The sequence below is a fragment of the Calonectris borealis genome, chromosome 4 (genome assembly GCF_964195595.1).
Source record: "Calonectris borealis chromosome 4, bCalBor7.hap1.2, whole genome shotgun sequence".
NCBI classification, from domain to species: Eukaryota; Metazoa; Chordata; class Aves; order Procellariiformes; family Procellariidae; genus Calonectris; species Calonectris borealis.
Genome location: NC_134315.1, coordinates 60613878 through 60629973, shown reverse-complemented (window position 1 = coordinate 60629973; position 16096 = coordinate 60613878). Strand labels below are relative to the sequence as shown.

The 16096-nt window shown below is 57.8% G+C and overlaps 1 protein-coding gene and 2 pseudogenes across 1 annotated transcript; all 3 read right to left on the bottom strand.

Annotated features, from left to right (window-relative positions):
• Window positions 1-4281: 4281 nt before the first annotated feature.
• Window positions 4282-6843, bottom strand: LOC142082105 (sulfotransferase 1B1-like). The gene is made up of 8 exons (XM_075149806.1): window positions 6753-6843; window positions 6116-6264; window positions 5768-5893; window positions 5569-5666; window positions 5264-5390; window positions 5081-5175; window positions 4823-5003; window positions 4282-4749 (listed from the first exon to the last, which is right to left on the bottom strand). Exons 2-8 carry the CDS (start codon window positions 6261-6263, stop codon window positions 4637-4639), a joined length of 888 nt encoding a protein of 295 aa, XP_075005907.1. The 5' UTR covers window position 6264; window positions 6753-6843; the 3' UTR covers window positions 4282-4636.
• A 484-nt stretch (window positions 6844-7327) lies between these two features.
• On the bottom strand, window positions 7328-9143 carry LOC142082106 (sulfotransferase 1B1-like; annotated as a pseudogene).
• Window positions 9144-11600: 2457 nt separating this feature from the next.
• Window positions 11601-13502, bottom strand: LOC142082354 (sulfotransferase 1 family member D1-like; annotated as a pseudogene).
• Window positions 13503-16096: the final 2594 nt, after the last annotated feature.

Genomic DNA, 16096 nt, shown 5'->3' with positions numbered 1-16096 from the left:
CTACCTGTACTTAAAGATATATTTCTCTTATTCTGAGAGTTTCCCAGCTTTTTCCACCTTTCTTTCCAGAAGCAGCACAGGGGCTTACTTAGCCAAACGGCAGCAGTGCTACAGGGAGTGCTTGCTTGAAGACTTGGGACAAGAGCCCTGGGCAACACAAGGTGGAGGGAGACCTATGATGGGGCTAGCAGTGGCAAATTATACCGTAGGCATCCTTAAGTCTCCTCAACCCTTCTACAGCCGTGTCCCTCCTGGTAAATAACACGAATTACTGGCTGTCATGCCCCAGCCCCTGCGGAGAGCTGCTGCCTCTCCAGGCTTCACCATTAGTTCAAGTTGGTGCATCTTTACAGAGGAAGAAACTGCAAGTGAGCCAATCCCCTGGATGCCAGCTCTGATACTCAAAAAAATCACTTGCGTTGCTCCCATGAACTAGTGGTGCCAGAGGCAGGCCAAGGAAGGAGAGGCCACAGGGTACATTTGAGTGGCTGACTTGGAAGCGGCATCCTTTTTCAGGGTGAGATGTTAGAAGTTCTGATGTTTGCCGTGCTGAGAGAAGGCAGCAAATCCTTCATTTGGGTGATGATAATGCCAATAACAACATGTACTTTGTTCTGATATGTGACAGGTGGTTTCCGACTGCTCCCAGACAACTCTTAACGCAGGGAGCTGATTGCTACTGTCTGGTTGCAACCTGGTCATGTTGTGGGCTCAGTTCAGGTGTCTAAACATGGGTCTGGGGCCCTCCTGGCCTCTAAAGGTGCTTCTCAGAGCAAAACCCGTGTCTTCTGTGGTGGCTCTCACTTGGAAAGTTGGCGCTTGAATGTAAGGCGCTATGTCCTGGAAGGAGCTCTTAACCACCAGGAGGCAAAATGACAGCTAAAACCCATGCATATAATGATACACTCGATCCAACACAATCTGGGGAACAAATGCCATGCAGCAAGAAACTCTTACCTAGCGGAGTCTTCCAAGGTACGTAAGCATCGTGCTCCGAGATGCAAGGTGCAATTTGCTATGCCGGTTTGCTTCTGTTTCTTGCTGCTCACCTTCTTTGTGCTTGGGCTGCTCTGGCGAGGTTGGGTATCGGGCAGAAGGAGCTTAAATAAGCTGCCCTCTGAACTGGGCTTTTCAAAAGGAGGAAGTAATACAATATGGGATGATCACAACAAGGTGTGTATTCTGGGATTATTCATTGCATTGTTATGCTCCCGTAATTTGATAGTTGAGAAGGTCTTCCCCATGCTAGGGTACATTATAATGTTATTATAGAGCCAGATTCTCACAAGGACTTTGCATCCTGTAGCTCAGAAATATGGTGTCTGACTGCTAAAAAGATTTTTCACTCCCTTTAGGGTCCCAGCTGGCAAAACAAAATTGTTTGTTAAGTAATAGACTTGTTCATAAACTGTCCACAGGAACAAAGAGAAAATCTTGTGGCTTGTTTGCGGAGTTTTGCAAAAGTTGGTATGTTACCTGTGCTGGGTGTGTGGCCCTTGATTCTGGAGATCTGGGCAAGTTTTTAATGACTTGAAAATATAGGAATCTAAAGATGCACCTCCGTGGTTTTTAAATACTGTCCATAATATTCAGCCTGACTTTTTCTAAACTTTCAGAATTCAGGACCATTATGCCAGCATATTTCAACAGTAATTCGGCCTTACAGCCAGGAGTTTCACTATGATCTCTTCATAGACCTTTGTATTCAAGATAATATCTTTTTTCAGGCTAATTTAGCTTATTTGGGAAAGCCCTATAAGAAACTTAAAGCTTTTCCAGCAGCTATTGAAAGGCCACGTTCATGTGGGCTAGGGCAGATGGGAACTTGGGTTTTGTTTCTAACCCCTCAGTAACTAATTCCTCTGTAGGAAATGAGAGCTATTACTAGGGGAACCAGAGGGTTAAATTTGTCTTGTTTCCATGGCCAGCTTTTAAAGACGATACTCAGATTACTCTTAATGCAAAGAAGATAAGCATTTTGAGAGGATTAAAGGACAAAATCCAGCAAATGAGAGAAAAGTGGGACTGAAGAAAGTAGATGGTGTTAAGTGTCTGTATTTCACAATCCAGCATTACTAAGTAGAAGTGCTGCAGACACTCATGCAACCTCCAGCCTTGTTAAATAACGACAGGCGTTTCTAGGCGAAGGTGGGTTATGCAAAACTTAGGCAATACAAACTAGTGTTTTGCACATACGGGTCTCTTCATCATTTTGCTGAATGGGGGTTATGGTGTACATGGCACCTTTATTTCTAGAAAACCTTGATGCCAGCCAGCACCTCAAAAATTCAGTGCTGGGGTAGAAAAGAGATGCTTTTGCCCTGAGAAGCACCAAATGACTGTGGTTTTCCTATCACTTACTGCAATAAAAAGCTTCTGGACTGAAAGCAGACTTGAAAGTCTTGACTAGCTTTTTTTTTTTTGGGGGGGGGGGAGGCTGGATGGGGAAAAATATCAAGGTTGGCTCATCCCTGAGAACAGGTAGAAGTGAGTGGATTGAGCAATTTTGCAGAGGCACACGTGCAAGTGCTCAGTAAAACGCTCACTCCCGTGTAATCCCCAGGGGTAATAGGGAAACTCCAGCAAAAGTTGATGAGCTGAAATAGCCTTACTATAACCGCCTTTCTCGGCTAAATTCTATCTTTATACCTCTACCTTGCAGCTGTAGGACAAAAATAGCACGGGCTAGGTTTATAACCTTTCACTTGTTTTTATTGATTCAGTTTAAGATTTTATGAACTCTCTTCACTGCTGTCGCAGGGGCACCTTGGCATGTAAACATATAGACACCGGGGTGGCTTGCACTGGAGCCATTTCCCCTCTGCAAAGCCAAAAAGAAATGAGAGAAGGTCCAGGCCAAGCTTTGTGTCCCTGCTAGGAACTGTGCATTTTTGGTGGAGAAGGCACTGCGTTCATATCAAGGGATTCATACTCTTGGTTTTACAAGGGTGTTTACAAGGGAGCTGCACTCATCCTGCCCTGATTTGCTAGATGGTGCTTTTAAGGGCAAAGTTACTTCTGCAATCCCTCCTCTGGCCTCATAACCAAATACTTGTGTCTTTCCCAGGGTCTTAGCAGTTTGGGTCTACACAAAACTTCTGGGGCACAGCATTTTAGCCTCCCCTAGCCAGCTGTGTTGCATCTCTTCAGCTGGTAACGAGCACCATATCTACAGCAGCAAGGGCAGGTGCTGTTAGGATTGCACTTTCTCTTTTTCTCCTTGTTTTTTCCCCACACATCCAGGTAGGTAAGACGTATCTCTGCTGCGATGCCCACCACCCCCACTTTTGTTTGGTTTGTGGTACCTAATGGCCAAACTCCAAGGATTTTGCTGAACGATGGGATTTAGCTCAGTTTTGCTGCCGATATTCCCGGACAGGTCCCACCTGAGTGTCAGTCTCATCCCTGGAGCACGGCAGAGGTGTTTCACATCCGATAGCCCCTGTTTCAGTGCTGGGTTGTGCTTGACTGTCTCCCTGTCACCTTGCCTGTCCCCCAGGTCCCCGGTCCTTTTTTTTAATGTCTTGGCCTATTTCACCCACTCCTGAGAAAGAAATTGCATCTTCAGAGATACTCCGTGCCTACAAGCAATGAATATTTCCTCCAGGTTGCAGGCAAGTTTGTCTTGCACGTGTACCAAAGAGAAGAGAGGATGATGAACATGGGCAGGAGAGGACAGCATCTGCGGAACCGGGACCCAACAACCATCCAACTCGCAGTTTCCTTTTCTTAAATGATTGTAACAAAACCAGCTATTTTAAAAGCACCGAGTTTTAGCAGTGCTGTTCCAGCCCCCGAGCTGCATCGTGTGCCGCAGTGCAGCAGTGTGCCCTTTAGCTGTGGTTTTTCTGGCCACGATGGGAGGGGGAGCAGCCGAGGGGACCCCTTCCTCTGACCCCCTGGGGACCCGCCATACCTGATGGGTGATGTAGTTGTGGGGAGACTGGCACAGCCGAACAGCTTCCAGGTCCCTGGGAGCAGAACAGCACAAAAGCGACCTGCAAAATCCTTCTTTTGCCTCCAGCTTTGTTACTCCTGGGTGGGAGGGTTGGTGCCAAGCTCCCCAGGCTGTCCATCTCCCGACCACCCTGGGGCTGGTTTTGTCCCCGTCCCGCTCACCTTGTCTCTTCCATGTGGCCCCAGCAGCGAGGGGGGGCATGGCCATCACTGTGCCCTGTCCTGTCCCCCCAAACTGTGACATCAGCAGGGGGGTTTCTGGGGTAGGAGGCGGTGGGTGTGGGACCCTATGTGAGCCCTGGCCCTGGTAGAGATGCGCACGTGGAAGCTGCTAACAACTTTTATTTGTCACGTGCTGGAATCGCCTCTGTGCTGCGTACTGGCTTCTTTATTCCTCCAAAAAAAGCCACACAGGCGTATTCTCCGCATGTCCTGGGCAGGCAACGCGGGGCTGGGGTGACGCAAGGTGGGATGAGGCTCCGCAGCACTTTGCGGCAATGCAGCAGCTTTCACACAGGTGCAAATCTGGGAGGAAGATGCAGAAATAAAACTATTTTTGCAAAAGTCCCTCTGGTGTGGGGACGTCGGTGAGGTGCAGGCAGGCTCGGGCGGTGCTGGAGCTGCTGCCGGGGAGAGGGATTGGTGGGGGTGGGCTGGGGGAGCACGCGACGGTGCCGTCTCAAATCTCGGTGCGGAAGCGCAGGTCGGTGCCCGACATCTTCTGCGCGTAGTCCTGGTCGAAGCGCTCGCTCTGGGCCACGGTGAAGTGGTTCTTCCAGTCTCCAGTGGTGCCTGGGGCCAGGCGAGACGGGGCTCAGTGGAGGCCGGGGGGGACGGTGCGCTGGGAGCCCCCGGGGCCACTCACCTTTGCGCATGAAGGGGGAGATGCCCTGGTCCATGAGGTGGGAGGGCACTGTGCTGTAGTTGGTGGTGGGGTTGTTCCGCATGGCCTCGAAGGAGGTATGTTGGGTGATGGCGTCCAGCGCCACCTCCGGCAGCTCCCGCCCCAGGAACTGGGCCACCTTGGCAATCTCCCGGCGGAGGTCCTGGGTGATGCAGGCTGATGCTCACCCCTCCTGCCACCCCCCCAGACTCCACACCACCATCCACCCCGATCCCTCACCTCTTTCAAGTCCTCGTAGAAGAGGTAGAGGATGGGGTGATCCTTCCTCCGCTCCCAGTAGCCCCTGACATGGTCATACCAGGAGCCATATGCCACTGCGTGGACGGAGTGGCCAGGGGGTGTCAGTGGTGGGCCTGGAGGAGGGATATGGGGTGACCCTCCCCCAGGGGTGCCCCATCCCACCTCTGCCGGCCATGAACTCCTCCAGGTACTGGGCCCACGTCCCAGGGTGCGCCTGGAACTTGTTCATCAGGTCAAAGTGGTAGAAGGAGACGGCCACATCCTTGGCGTTGCGCCCCACGTAGATCATCTGCAGAGGGGCCGTGGAGTACAAGGGGCAGCCCCAGAACCCCCAACAGGGGGGATGCTCCAGCCCCGAGGGCTCCCGTCACCACTTAGGATGCTGGAGGGAGCAGCGGGGGGTCCTGTCCTGGGGGAACAGGGGGGCTGCAATGCCCCCGGGGGCAGAAACCAGGGTTGGGGGTTACCTTGCAGCGGTTTTCCCAGAAGGATTTGGGCAGGATATGTGCGGGCAGGTGGGTCTTCACCACGCGGGGCGAGGGCATGTTGGCCAGCAGGTCTGTCCCTGGGGAACCCCAAAGCACATCCCCAGCGGGCCCTCGGCAGAGTCCCCCCAGGCTCAGCCCTCGTTGGGGTGCCTGCGGCCAAGCTCTCACGCCCCGCTACCTGCTGGCATCTCCCCAGGAGCAGAGAACTCCAGCATGGGCACCCTCTTGGTGATGTCCTGCTTGCACTTCTCGGGGTCGCCGCCTTGCAGGATCATGTCCACGATCTCGCTGACCCAGGTGGTGCCTGGGGAGAGCAACCCACCAGGGCGGCGGCCAAGGTGGCATTGGGGGGTTCAGCAACAACAACCCCAGACCTCAACCGGGCGCCATGGGGGCAAAGGGAAATCCCGCACAGCTCTGTCCCGACAGCCCCGAATGCGCGGCATCCCCCAGGCGGTGGGTCCCAGCTGTACAACACACTCGCCCACCCCACACCACCACGTCTGGTGGACTTGGCGTCGCTCACCGGATTTGGGGAAGGTGACCACCACGATGTCCTCGGGGTGGCTCTGGAAGGTGTCGATCCGCTCCCAGTCGTGGGCGAAGGCGTAGACCATGGGGATGCCGTGCACCCTGCGCCAGGGCTGCCGCAGGTAGGTGTCTGGATCAGCCATCCTGACGGGGACAGGGACGCGTGAGGGGGCTGGTTGGTGAGGGGGGGCCCCCTCGCCCTCCTAGGGCGGCCGCCGGCCGGGGCACTGTGGGCACCTGGCGCCGTGCCTGCCTGGAGAGTGGCAGTGACGCTGCCAGCACTGGGACCGGAGGTCACCGTGGGCCCTGCCGCTGCACCCGCCGCTGGGAACAGGGGTCCTGTCTGCAGGGGCGGGAGGCCACCCTGTGCCCCAGCGAGGGCTGGCGGTGCCCAGGGGGTGCCGGTGTCACCCAGGCCGGCGTCACCTCTCCCCCTGCCTCAGCACCACAGGGGAGCAGGGAACTGGGTCCCTGGGGTTATTGCAGCAGCCCCCAGCCCAGGGGGAGGTTTAGGGGTGCTGGCTGCACCCCAAAGTACCCCAAGCCCACCACGCTGGACCCCACAGCATGCAGCCGCGAGCAGCTGAGCATGGGCAGGGCACCCACAGGGTGCCCCGGGGCACCCGGCTCACCTAACGCCGTGCCGCTCTGCTCCAGGAGGGTGACACCGGGAGGGTGACGGCAGAGGACAGGGAGACGCGGGGCCCCTTGGTGGTTTTTATGGGGAGGAGAAGGGAAGAGGCAGGGCGGGCGAGGGCAGCAATGTTTGCCAGCGCTGTGGCTGCCGGGAGGGAGGAGCGAGTGCGGGGAGAAGGCGGCAGCCACCGACCTCCCAGCGGGGCGGCAGCAGACGTCTCTGGCCCCACTGGCCCCGCTCCCCGCCCACAGGCCCCACGTGGGGACAGGGAGGCCACCTCTCTCTGCCCGCAGCCAGACCGCGCGATTTTGCCAAAATCCTCTGCGATCCCGTGAGCCGCCGGCGGCAATCCCCCCGGTGGCACCACCTTGTCCGCAAGCCGAGAAGAGGCCAGCGGCCCCGGGAGGACGGCGGGGTTGGGGTCAGCGCCGGCGCAGGGCAGTGAGCATCCCGTGGGGGGCTCAGGGAGGAGGTTTTACTTCTCTCCAGCAGTCCCAGGAGAGGAGACGGAGCCCCCGTGGCGGTGCCATCGGCACAGGTCGGATTTGGGGGGTGTCCGGCGGTGCCTCCTCAGATCTCGGTGCGGAAGCACAGGTCGGTGCCTGACATCTTCTGCGCGTAGTCCTGGTCGAAGCGCTCGCTCTGGGCCACAGGTTCTTCCAGTCTCCAGTGGTGCCTGGGGCCAGGCGAGACGGGGCTCAGTGGAGGTTGGGGGGGACGATGCGCTGGGAGCCCCTGGGGCCACTCACCTTTGCGCATGAAGGGGAGATGCCCTGGTCCATGAGGTGGGAGGGCACTGTGCTGTAGTTGGTGGTGGGGTTGTCCCCTCAAAGGAGGTGTGTCAGGTGATGGCGTCCAGCGCCACCTCTGGCAGCTCCCGCCCCAGGAACTGGGCCACCTTGGCAATCTCCCAGCAGAGGTCCTGGGGGACACATGCCGATACTCCCCACTCCTGCCACCCCCCCAGACCTCACACCACCATCCACCCCGGTCCCTCACCTCTTTCAAGTCCTCGTAGAAGAGGTAGAGGATGGGGTGATCCTTCCTCCGCTCCCAGTAGTCCCTGATGTGGTCATACCAAGAGCCATATTCCACTGCACAGTGACAGCACCCCACAGGGTCCCCACATGCACCCACAGGTGCCTGTCCCACCGCTGCCAACCATGAAGTCCTCCAGGTACCGGGCCCACGTCCCAAGGTGCAGGTGCAGCTTGTTCATCAGGTCAAAGTGGTAGAAGGAGTTAGCCATGTCCTTGACGTCATGCCCCACGTAAATCATCTGCGGAGAGCTTGGTGACACATGGGGACTTGCAAGGTCCTGGCGGGGCAGGTCCCTCCCTTGTCTCTGCTGGGTCCCTCCAGGTGTGTCCCCTCCAGCCTGTTACCTTGCAGCAGTTTTCCCGAAGGATTTGGGCAGGATGTGAGCTGGGATGTGGGTCTTGATGATGCAAGGGGACGCCACGGCCTCCAGCTGCTCCGTGCCTGCGAAGAAGTTTTCCCCCAGGAGCACTCCCATTGCCAGCGGGGTGCCCCCCACCAAAACCAAGCCTGCCCTCCATCCGGCACCCACTGCTGCCCACCACCCCCTGCCACCCCGCTACCTGCCAGCATCTTCCTGGGGGTGGTGAACTCCAGCATGGGCAAACTCATGGTTGACGATAGCATCCCGCTTGCATTTTTCATGGTCGCCACCTTTCAGGATCATGTCCACAATCTCGCTGACACAGGTGGTGCCTGGGTGAGGAAAGTTTGGGTGTCCAGCTGGTGCCATTCTCACCAGAGCCCCACCTCGGGCACCAGGGGGACACCGTCTGCCAGCGTTGCCTTTCGGCATCCCCCCAAATCCCAACCCGGGGCGCTGCAGGCTGGTGCCTGCCTTCCTGAGCGCGGCCCCTCTCCAGTGCCTGGGGACACTCACTGGACTTGGGGAAGGTGACCACCACAATGTCCTCGGGGGGGCTCTGGAAGGTGTTGACCTGCTCCCAGCCATGGGTGAAGGCGCTGACCACAGGGATGCTGCGCACCGTGCGCATCGTGGACATTTCAATACGCATGGGCGTGAAGGTGCCGGTCTTGCTCATCAGAAAGACGTGTTATTAAAAAAAAAAAAAGTAGAAACTAATTTCTTAAAAGCTATGGGTATAATAGCTAAATATGGAGGCAGGTACCTTAATTAAGGTGTGCCATATTTATGCTTGCTTTTGACCCCAGAAACAAATAGTCCTCTTTTTAGAGCGAACACTATTTGCCCAAGGTGTGCTGGTATTTCCTATCTCATCTGAGTCCAGAAGAACAGCAGCTTATTCTTGTTTAAATCAGCTAAGAATTAACAGTCATTCCAGAAGTCACAAATTTACATCACTGCTGTAGCTGTTGATAACTTAAGTCAAGTCTTTATATACCATTGCGTCGCTCCTAAATAGGCTGTGTTTGCTGTGAAGCTTCGCTAACCATTGTGTGACCTTTTCTTCATACTTGCTGGCATCCCGGGAAGGTGGCACCTGCCTTCCGCGGGGATTTTGGGGGCCGGCTGGCAGCGCAGGGAGCGTGGAGGGGCACAGCCGGCCCTGGGGGGCTCAGGTCAGCGCCGGCAGTGGGCAGCTGCCCGCACCAAGCTGGCAGCGCTCTTCCTGGGGTGTAAAAGCTTGCAGGGCCTTTGCTGGCTGGGCTCTCAGGCTGCTTTCTGCCCCCCTCCCTGGCTTTTTTTTCCCCGGCTCTCTGTTGCACAGCAGCACGGGGAAACCCTGCTTGGGGGGCTATGTGAGGATTTGAAGGAGACAGGAACGGGGAGCAGGGCTCGCAGGACTCTTCCCGGGAAACCTTTCTACCCGCCAGCCGGGATGGAAACACTGGAGATGCCAGCTGCGAAACCCCCATGCTGTGATTTTTGGAGAGCGGCTTTGTGGCTTGCCTCCATCTCCCGGGGGCTGGCAGGGACACCGAGCCCCTCCAGACCTCCCTCACCCTCCCACGCAGGCCCCTCCACTTGCGAGGCCGGGGCACCCCGAAACGGGTCAAGCCCCCGGACCGTGGCCGGGGTCTCCCCATGACCTGCAAAGCTTTGCCTGCAGCTTGGGCAGGGGATTCGTTATTTTCCCTTCCCCACATGGAAGATGGAGGTGCGGGGAGGCGCCTGGGGCTGCGGCAGGCCGGGGGACATCATTAGGGAAGGGACCCGGAGCGACCCGGTCCTGGCGCTGTGGCGGGAGGAGAGCAGGGAAGGGGTGAGCAGGGATGGGGATGCAGCCCATCTGGGGACAGTCCCCACACGCCTGTGATGAGCTGTGCTGTGCTCAGCAACCCCCCAGTACACACAGAGGTTGCGGGGGGAGGAAATCACAGCTTCCCCCTCCACCCGCGGAGGCAAACGCAGGGAGGAAATCCCAACCACGTCCCTGGGGTTTTGAACATCACCCTGTCCCGTTCTGGGGGTCACCCCCGGGGACGTCTCCAGCCCCTCACACTGGTGTGGGGCTCGCTAGCAGAATGTGACGGTCAGGCTTTGGTCACCCCCCCCCGCCAAGGCACTCAAATACAGGTCCAAAGTTCGCAGGGTTGCAAAGCAGGAGTGCAGCCGATACCGTGCTTCAGGGAAAAGGGTTTAAAGGTGCCGGTGGTGGTGAAATGCTCCTCCTTACCTGCTTCCCATAGGCGAACGTGAGCCAGGAGGGAGCAGGGAGGGCGGGAGAGATGGCAGGCAGGCAGGGGGAGCAGCTTGCCTGTTTGCAACCATGAGTAAAATGTCCCTGATTTGTCCCCAGGGCCGAGTTCCCGGCGAGGTGGGTCACGCCGTGTCAGGCGTTCAGGTGTTTTGCAGACAGGAACATGCCCTCCCTGCCTGTCCGTCTGTCCATATGCCAGCAAAATTAGCTGCGTGTGCAAACCCCGCAGGCAAAGCCAGGAGCTGGGGAAGCACAGAGATCTCCATCGGCATTTAAATAAATGCGTGGACAGGATTTATTCCTGTGGGAGAGCTCCCCTTAAAGCGCTGCTGCTTTTTAGGAGTTGGATCCAGGTCTCTCTGGGGATGAAACAACCCAACGAGACTGCCTTGCCAAAAAAGTGCAATCTTAGAAACTCAAGAACAGGCTGGAAATGGGGCGTAACTGAGGAATTTGGGGCTCCAAAGCAAACCCTTGCCCCCAGTGGGACGGGGACTGGTTTGCTCCAGCCATCCCTGAGCAAAGGCTCGGGGCAGCTGGGTCGGAGGTTGCAGGGTGGGTTCCCGATCTAGCAAGGACGGCGATGTTGCCGAGCGCGGCAATACCCCAGCAGGGAGGTGTTTCCCTTCCCCTTTCCTCTGCAAACCACAGGCTGACGAGCTCCAGCTGGGCCAGAGAGCCTGGGCTGGGGTGAGCCCTGCCACCGCCCGCTCTGTTGAGGAACTTGCCACAAGCCGGAGGCATGAAAGCTCCTGTGCATGCAGGAGCTGCGGGGGCAGCAGGTTCACCGGCACTTTAGGGTTTTTGCACTCGTCGCCGATCTTTACTCCCTCCAGATGCCTTGGTATGATGGGGCTGGGGCAGCCCAAGGTGTTGGGGGCCAGTGGTGGTTTTTGGGAGGATGCCTGCTCCCAGTGATGCCCGATCACCACCAGCTAAAAATCCACTGCACACGCCCACCCTCCCACCCACTGAGCATGGGGGTGCCCCCAGCCGCTGCCCAGGATTTGGGGGGTTCAGCCCCTCTGCCTTTCCCCACAGGCAATGGCTCACCCCTCCGGTTATCCCAATTTATTGCAGGGGGAAAAGTGAATTGACGCAAGGATGCTCGGTCTGGACCCCCCCTCCCCACTGGGGGAACAGGGAGAAGCAGAGCCCCCCGAGGAAGGGGGATAAGCCCCTCACGCCTCTATCTGGAAGCAGAGGTCGGAGCCCACCATGTGCTCCTGGTAGTGCTGGTTGAAGGGCTCGTTCTGGGCCACGGTGAAGTGGTTCTTCCCATCCCTGGAGATCCCTGGGGGCGAGAAAGTGAGCGGGGCAAATCCTGACACCCCTGAAATATTTGCAGCCACGGATGGGGGCTGCAATACAGCCCGGGGACACCCCTCCCAAGCCCTCCACTGCTGGCTGAACCCTACCTTTCCGGAGGTCCGGTTGGTGGTGGTCCATCAGGGTGGTGGGCATGGTCTCGTAGTTGGCAGCAAGGTTCTTCCTCATGTCCTCGAAGGAGGTGTGGTGGAGGATCCTCACCACCGTCCCCTCCGCCACCTCCTTGCCCAGGAACCGCAGGATCTTCTGCACATCCCGCCACGGGTCCTGTGGGACAGCTGACATGGGGAAACTGACAAAAAGGCTGGAGGGGGGCAACCAGGATGTCCTCGCCTCCATCCCACCCTCACCTTCTTCATGTCCTCATAGAAGACATAGAGGAGCTGCTTCTCCTGCTGCTTCTCCCACCGGCCCCGCACGTGCTCATACCAGGACCCATAGGCCATTGCAGGATGCAGTCAAGGGGTTAGCCGAAAAGCAGGGTGGCGGGGGACACCCTCCTCACAAGCAATTCAGGGTGGGCACTCTGGGGCTCAGCCCCCACCTTTGTCAGCCATGAAAGTCTCCAGGAACTCGCCCAGTGTGCTAGGGTTGGGGTGCATCTGGGCCATCTGGTAGAAGTCGTAGTAGGAGACGATGACATCCTTGGGGTTTCGCGTCATGTAGATGACCTGGGGACAGCTGAGGATGTGGCTGGGGGGTGCACAGCGGTGCCCTCTCCCTGCCACCTGGACGGGGAGAGAAGCGGGGGGCACCCATGGCATTACCTTGCAGTCCTTGTCCTGGAAGGAGGTCGGGAGGAGCTGGACTGGGAGATGGGTCTTCACCAGCACAGGGATGGGGTTTTCTCCAGCAGCTCGATGCCTGTGGGACAGGGGGCTTAATGGTGTGAGCCCCAGCACCCTCACCCCCACCCCAGCTCAGCTCCCTCCCCACTCAACCCAGGGGGGCAGCCGGGCAGCGGGGCTCACCGCTCGGCATCTTGGGGGCCTTCATTTCCAGGAAAGGGCACCCGGTTGAAGATGGCATCCCGTCGGCACTTCTCCACATCGCTGTCATGGTAGCTTATGTCCAGGATCTCGCTCAGCCGCATCGTGCCTGCAACACAGGGCCAGCGTTGCAAGGGCTGGCGTCATCCCATCCCCCCTGCACCCTTCCCCAGGGCCACTCACCCGATTTGGGAGAGGTGGCAATGAGCAGGTCATCTGGCTGGGCTGGGAAAGCCTCCGCCTGTGTGACCAGCACTCGTCGAGGGGGGGCTGTGGAGGCTGCCCAGCTCCTCCCTGACCACGTCTTCCCTCCCCGGGGCCGACAGCGGGTCCCCGCGGCGCTGGCTCTCCTCCCTGCCGGCAGACGCCGCGACCTCGGGACCGGCTGGATCCTGTGACGGGACCACGCCCGGGGCAGCACCCTGCCAGGCGAAGTCCAGCCCGCATCAGGTGCAGCGGAGGTGTTGCCGGTGCCGGCGGGGGGACGCCCCGTTCCCCGGCAGGGCACCGCCGCGGAACACTTGGTGCCAGCCGTGCGCTAAGCCCAAGCCGTGAGGGGCCGGGAACCTCCTCAAAACGTGCTGCGGTGGGAGCAAAGGCCGCTCCAGGGACCCGCACCGGCCCCTGCAGCCCCATCGGTGACACGGTGAAGCCGGCCCGGCCGGGCACGGGTAGCGACGGCCGTCCTGGTGCCGCCGGTCCCTCGGGCGGTGTTGGGGCACGGGCGAGGCCGCGGGGCTGTGCCGGAGCGCGGGGAAGGCGCATCCCGGCGCCCGGGCGAGGAGCACGGCCCCGAGGCGGCGAGTGCTGGGGGACGCCGGCGGGGAGGACGTGGCCGGTGAGGGGAGAGCCCCGAGGCAGCAACCGAGTGGACCTGCGCCGTGGGACCGGGGCGCCCGGCTGTGCCGGCGGGGCCCGGGGGATCTCCGGTGCCGCAGGAGGGGCCGGGTCCCTGCAAGGTCCCGGGGGACGAAGGGGCGGGCAGGGGTCATGGGTGATGTCCCCGGCCGAGGGGAGGTCCCAGCTGACTGCAGGTTAGCAAATGTGACACCCATCTACAAGAAGGGCCGGAAGGCAGATCCAGGGAACTACAGGCCTGTCAGCCTGACCTCGGTGCCGGGGAAGGTGATGGAGCAGCTCATCTTGAGTGCCACCACGCGGCACGTACAGGACAAACAGGTGATCAGGCCCAGTCAGCATGGGTTTGTGAAAGGCAGGTCCTGCTTGACTAACCTGATCTCCTTCCTCCCGCTTAGTGGATGAGGGAAAGGCTGTGGATGTGGTCTACCTGGACTTCAGTAAAGCCTTTCACACTGTTTCTCCTGGAGAAACTGGCTGCTCATGGCTTGGACGGGCATAGTCTTCGCTGGGTAAAAAACTGGCTGGATGGCCGAGCCCAGAGAGTTGTGGTCAACGGAGTTAAATCCAGTTGGTGGCTGGTCACGAGCGGTGTTCCCCAGGGCTCAGTACTGGGGCCAGTTCTGTTCAATATCTTCATCAACGATCTGGATGAGGGGATCCAGTGCTCTCTCAGTAGGTTTGCAGATGACACCAAGTTGGGCGGGAGTGTTGATCTGCTGGAGGGTAGGAAGGCTCTGCAGAGGGACCTGGACAGGCTGGATCCATGGGCTGAGGCCAACTGTATGAGGTTCAACAAGGCCAAGTGCCGGGTCCTGCACTTCGGCCACAACAACCCCATGCAACGCTACAGGCTTGGGGAAGAGTGGCTGGAAAGCTGCCCAGAGGAAAAGGACCTGGGGGTGCTGATTGACAGCCGGCTGAACATGAGCCGGCAGTGTGCTCAGGTGGCCAAGAAGGCCAACAGCATCCTGGTCTGTATCAGAAATAGTGTGGCCAGCAGGAGCAGGGAGGTGATCGTGCCCCTGTACTCGGCACTGGTGAGGCCGCACCTCGAATACTGTGTTCAGTTTTGGGCCCCTCACTACAAGAAGGACATGGAGGTGCTGGAGCGTGTCCAGAGAAGGGCAACGAAGCTGGTGAAGCGTCTGGAGCACAAGTCTTGTGAGGAGCGGCTGAGGGAACTGGGGTTGTTTAGTCTGGAGAAGAGGAGGCTGAGGGGAGACCTCATCGCGCTCTACAACTACCTGAAAGGAGGTTGTAGCGAGGTGGGTGTTGGTCTCTTCTGCTGAGTAACTTGCAATAGGACGAGAGGAAATGGCCCCAAGTTGCGCCAGGGGAGGTTTAGATTGGGTATTAGGAAAAATTTCTTCACCCAAACGGTTATCAAGCCTTGGAGCAGGCTGCCTAGGGAAGTGGTTGAGTCACCATCCCTGGAGGTATTTGAAAGATGTGTATATGTGGCACTTAAGGACATGGTTTAGTGGTGGACTTGGCAGTGCTAGGTTTACAGTTGGACTTGATGATCTTAAAGGTCTTTTCCAACCTAAACAATTCCATGAAGGACGGGTCCCGGCACCAGCATGGCAGCACCAGTGGGTCGCTGTGTCTTTGGGGCTGGTGGGCGCTGTTGGAGTCCGGCCCAGATCCTGCTGGCACTGGTGTGGTGCCACCATCTCTGCTGCTGCTGCTGCTGCTGTACGGAGCAGGTGGGTTTTCAGCCAGATCCTGGCTCTCTCCTGGGGAGAAATGGGACGTGTAACATACTTTATTTGCAAGAGGAAACTGATTTCCATGTCTCTGTTCCTCCAGAACAGCTTCTGCCTCACCCCTGTCACCTAACACAGCCCCCTCCACCCCATTACCTGCCTCTCGCCACATTTTCTCCCCTCCAATATTCCCTTTTTTTCCCCAGGAGTCCCCTGGGGGATGACACAGACTCAGATCCCTGCCTTCTGGGTGCCTCGTCTTCATGCAAATAATTTGTTCCCCTGAGTAGCACATGCAATTTAATAACTGCATGTAGTTTTAAAAGCAGTTTATAATTACAGGCGAGAACTAAATGTCCTTCCTTCTCCTCACAGAATTTATATCAACACTTGACTTGTGTTTTATCCTGTGTTTCCGCAATTCCCAAGCAATGCATTAACAGCAAATCATTTCTGAGATCAGAGACGTTTGGGAAAGGATCAGACTCGTCAGGGTGCACTTCTCCCCCCAGAGCAGTCCCCACCAAAGAGCTGGGATGGCCCTGGGTCCCACCAGCCTCTCAGCCCTTACGCTCGCCAGGGCTGAGAGGCTCAGAGCTGCTCCTGGCCCAACGCTTCTCGTTTGCCCTGTGGCTTCCAGTGGCAAAACTACATCAGTGCAGAATAACTGTGGGCTTAGAAGAGCGAATATCTACGTGGAAAATGTAAACGGCAGCTTTGTGTGCCTAGCGCTACTCATAATAGCTTCCTTCCCACTTGCAAGAACAGTCTTTCCCCTGGGAAAGCCATCCG